Source organism: Papaver somniferum, chromosome 1 (genome assembly GCF_003573695.1).
Source record: "Papaver somniferum cultivar HN1 chromosome 1, ASM357369v1, whole genome shotgun sequence".
Lineage (NCBI taxonomy): Eukaryota > Viridiplantae > Streptophyta > Magnoliopsida > Ranunculales > Papaveraceae > Papaver > Papaver somniferum.
The window spans coordinates 98,885,567-98,890,289 of NC_039358.1; the positions used below are offsets into that span (position 1 = coordinate 98,885,567).

Here is a 4,723-nt window from a genome sequence, read left to right on the forward strand (position 1 = left end):
TGAAAATTTGCAATGATAAAATTCTTAACTTTTTGCAACAGTTGCCTGGGATTTGTTGTTTCTGGATCTAATTTCTACTAAATCAGCACTTTGAGACGAGGAGAGAAAAGCCAGAAAAGGAAGGCATTTTTTTAAAGAATCACTAAAACTGACTCAAAGTTACTTATAGGTATGTTTTTCAAGCCTTGATGTACTATGCACCAGTGTTAAGTACTTCGTATTTTTTTTCTCATTGTCATTGTGCAATCATTCTTCATGAACATTAGAGCTCTTTCTCGACAGATGTGACTTCACATCTGTCTAAAGAAGAAGATTTGAGCTCCCAGAGATATAAAAGTTGCCAACTATGTCAATTATAGAACTAGGGACATACTACTTATGATCTGATATTTCTAAGTTAATCAATTAGAGTACTTATTTGAAATGACATTTTGATTTCTAAGTTAATCAATTAGAGCACAGATCAGTGTTTACTCTAATTTAACAAACACACTGACCCTAGAGCTGCTGCAATTCATTCTCGCGAAATCTCCCAACTGCGGCTGACATACAGACCCTTCAGTATGTGTTATTCCAAAACTTGAAATGACTCCATTTACTGAAAGTACTAGACCAATTTTCCTGAGTTAATACTGGATGTCTGATTATGGGTTTGTGTGGCATGATTATCGGTTTGTATGAGGGAAATTGCATATTGCCTGTTTCATCTGTTATTACCATGTTTGTCCATATAAATTTTTTATGTTTCAAATGGTGCTGAATTTATTGGTAATTTCAAGACTTGTATGTCTAAATTGTCAAGTTAGGGGATAACTATTATTTTGAAATGAAACATATTTATTAGTTAATGCTAAGCTTGTATTTCTGAATTGATTTATCAGTTTTTGCTTTCATTGGAGTGCAACTGATGGATCTACTGGTCTCTTTGCGTTTCAGAATGGATAAATCCTGGATGAGTACTGATAGAACGAAGAAACGTTATAGAGAAGGAGTTGCGGCGTTTCTGCGGTATGCTGTCAACCATCTCAAGGAGGAGGGTGAGACATGATGAATTTCTTATGTTGTGTCCGTGTACAAATTGTTTAAATCTCTGTGCATGCTCCGTTGGCGACGTAGAAGATCATTTATTCGTAAATGGAATCGATCAAACGTATACTATTTGGAATAAGCATGGGGAAAAGGATGAGGCAATAACTAGTAGTAAGCCAGTTAACGTCAACAATGGTATGCACGCTGAATTTGAAATGGGAACTCCCACTGATGCTCCAGACGAAGATTTTGGAATGGGAACTCCCACTGATGCTCCAGACACTATAGATATGATGCAGGCTGCAGAAGAGTTCGCAGATGACCCTATAAAGTTTAAAAAGTTACTTGAAAATGCTGAAAAGCCCTTATACGAAGGATGTCCCAACTTCACAAAGTTGTCTGCAATTGTGCAGTTGTTTAAGTTGAAGAGTAAGCACGGTGCATCAGACATGTTTTTTAATGAATTGTTACCCTTGTTAAAGGACATGCTTCCCAAAGAAGGTAATTTAATGGCGAGGAGTACATATCAGGCAAAAAAAATATTGAAATCAATGGGTTCAGGGTACACAAAGATACATGCATGTATCAACAACTGCATTCTTTATTGGAATGAGTACAAGGATGAAAAAGTGTGTCCTACTTGTAAAGCACCCAGATGGAAAGTTGACAGGGATGGTAAAGTTTACGAGAATGTTCCAGCAAAGGTATTGTGGTACTTCGACATCATCCCAAGATTTCAGCGGCTGTTTCAATCGAAGCACACAGCAAAAGATTTGATATGGCACGATACCACTAGAAACAAAGACGGTGTTTTACGTCATCCGGCAGACTCACATGCTTGGAGAGAGATAGATAACAATTTCCCAGAAATTAAAGGTGATCCAAGAAATCTGCGGTTAGCTGTTTCGGCTGATGGAGTTGATGTAAACACAGGCACCAAACATCACAGTGTATGGCCAGTTTTGGTTGTGATTTACAACCTTCCACCGGGGCTGTGTATGAAGAGAAAGTTCATCATGTTGTCGTTACTTATAGATGGTGCGCCAGGAAACAACATCGATGTCTTTTTAGAACCTCTTGTTAAAGATTTTCAATTCTTATTTGAGAAGGGAAAGAGAACATGGGATGCATATGCCCAAGAAATGTTTACTCTACGTGCAGTTGTTTTGTGGACGATAAACGATTATCCTGCTCTTGGTACACTATGTGGTTGTCGCTACGCTGGATATCATGGTTGTGTGGTGTGTCGTAAAAAAACGCACAGTATTAGGCTTCATGACTCAAACAAGAATGTTTATGTTGGTTATAGAAGATTTTTACCCTATGAGCATCCGTTCAGAAGGCAGAAGGGGGCATTTGGCGGAAAACAAGAGTGGGAGACTGCTCCAGAACCAATGACCGGGGAAGAAATATATGAGGAGGTAAAATGTATAAAGAATTCATGGGGAAAGAAGGGGACGAATACTCAAGGGGAAGACGTGCAGGCTACACCTGGAAAAGGTGGAAAGATGAAGCGCATCGGAAAAACGAAAATTGAGCGCATCAGAAAAATATCAAAAGAAGTCGATAGGTCAGGTGAGGAAGAGGAAGGCAGGGAAACCACTTACTGGAGCAAGTACAACATATGGCAGCGACTACTTAGATATTGGCGCTATAATGATGTCCAACATTGTATTGATTTCATGCATGTCGAAAAGAATGTGGGACAAAGTCTTGTTGGAACGTTGCTGCACAACGGGAATACAAAAGATGGATTAAACGCCAGAAAGGATTTGGTGCGTTTGGGGTTAAAATCGGAGTTACACCCTAAGACAGATGACAAAGGAACGATACTTCCCGCAGCATGTTATACATTAACTACGGAAGAAAAAGACATATTCTTGGAGACACTATCCGAGTTAAGAGTTCCAGAAGGGTATTGTTCGGATTTTTCCACCCTTGTGAACCTAAAAGAGCGTAAGCTGATCGGACTCAAATCACATGATTACCATATGCTTATGCAACAATTTTTGCCCGTCGCTATTCGATCAATTATGCCTACACCTGTGAGATATGCTATTATCAGGTTTTGTTTCTTTTTCAGATCAATATCTGCCAAAGAAATCATGGTGGAAGAGCTAGATAAATTGCAAGAGGATCTCTGTGTGACGTTATGCTTACTAGAGAAGTATTTTCTTCCATCCTTCTTTGACATCATGATTCATTTAACTGTACATCTTACCAGGGAAGTGAAGTTATGCGGTCCGGTTTGCTTTCGATGGATGTATCCTTTCGAAAGGTGTATGAAGGTTATAAAGGGGCATGTGCGAAACAAGAATCAACCTTGTGGATGCATTGCCGAAGAGAATGTTGCAGAAGAGACGATTGAGATATATTGTGAGTACCATAAAAGCATCAGGACAATTGGTATTCCACTAGATAGGCATAATACATCTCAGGAGGGAGAACCGTTATCAGCTGAAGAGCCGTGTATAGTTACCCCTGAACAGTTGAGACAAGCACATTTCTATGTAATGCAGAACACGCCTGAAATTGAGCCTTACATAGAGTAAGTATTAATTTGTTTTTTTTCCTGTTTTTTTTTTGTACAAAGTATAATAACATTTGGTTATTGTACATACCAGCCGACACAAGCTATATTTGGAAACTAACTATTCTACTAAAAAGCGAGCATGGCTAGAGAAAGAGCACTCTAACACTTTTGGCGCTTGGTTAAAAAATGAGGTAATAGGTCATAGAAAAAGTGTCTTGTTTGATGTGTTATATTCCTTTAAACTCAAGGTTCATCCTAATAATGAATTTCAGGTTGAAAAAGAGTTGGCAGACGACAGAGAAAGTATCTCAGAGAACTTAAGATGGATATCACACGGCCCGCACTACGAGGTAACGAAATACACTGTATATCGCATCAATGGATATCTATTCCGCACAAGATCCCGTGATGGTAGAATTCACCAGAATAGTGGGGTTAGCGTTGCAGCAAATGACATGCACATATCTAGAGATGATGATGTTACATATGGTAAAGCCTCTTATTATGGTGTCTTGCAAGAGATATGGGAGTTAGATTACTGTGAAAGAAAAGTTCATCTGTTCAAGTGCAATTGGGTTGATAATAAACGTGGGGTCAAAAGAGATGCTCTTGGCTACAAGATTGTTGACCTTACTATGTTGGGATACAAAAATGATCCTTTTATTTTAGCCTCACAAGCTAAGCAGGTATTTTATGTCAAAGACCAGTTAGATAAGAAAAAGTCTATTGTTTTTGTGACACCTCCCAAAAATTATAGAGATGACGATGGCAACGATGAGGAATTCAGTACAGTAATCTTTTCTGCGAATGATAATATCTTGCCGTCTGTAGATCCACAAGACTTGGGTAAAGAATCCCGAAATGATTACTTCCGAACTGACTGCCGAGGTTTACTTATACGCAAGCCAAAATGACACACTCCCGCAGGTACATCGCTTTATTTCCTTTAATCTGTGGTTATTCGGTTAGTGACATGATATTGAAAGAACGATAAAGATGGAACTTATGTTTAATCCTGTTCCTTAGCATGCTTTCTGTATGTTTGCGTGCTTTATTCTTTGTAAAATGAATAACATCATTTTATCCGTGTCTCATATGGAACTTCAATTGAAATTTCTACTACTGTACTTTACAACTTGCTACTCTGGTCACTTTTAAATA

General features: G+C 38.5%; 1 protein-coding gene across 1 annotated transcript; it reads left to right on the top strand.

Moving 5' to 3' along the window:
• Window positions 1-907: 907 nt before the first annotated feature.
• Window positions 908-4,476, top strand: LOC113348051. Its single transcript, XM_026591749.1, has 8 exons — window positions 908-1,037; window positions 1,117-1,979; window positions 2,139-2,450; window positions 2,727-2,944; window positions 3,113-3,196; window positions 3,254-3,577; window positions 3,654-3,753; window positions 3,835-4,476. Exons 1-8 carry the CDS (start codon window positions 908-910, stop codon window positions 4,474-4,476), a joined length of 2,673 nt encoding a protein of 890 aa, XP_026447534.1.
• Window positions 4,477-4,723: the final 247 nt, after the last annotated feature.

What these genes read in the sequence shown, in the direction of transcription:
- LOC113348051 (XM_026591749.1), top strand. Translation starts at nt 908, where the DNA reads ATGGATCTACTGGTCTCTTTGCGTTTCAGAATGGATAAATCCTGGATG. An exon ending in CAACCATCTCAAGGAGGAGG is followed by an intron (nt 1,038 to 1,116) that starts GTGAGACATGAT and finishes TTGGCGACGTAG; the next exon opens with AAGATCATTTATTCGTAAAT. An exon ending in CAGGCACCAAACATCACAGT is followed by an intron (nt 1,980 to 2,138) that starts GTATGGCCAGTT and finishes TTATTTGAGAAG; the next exon opens with GGAAAGAGAACATGGGATGC.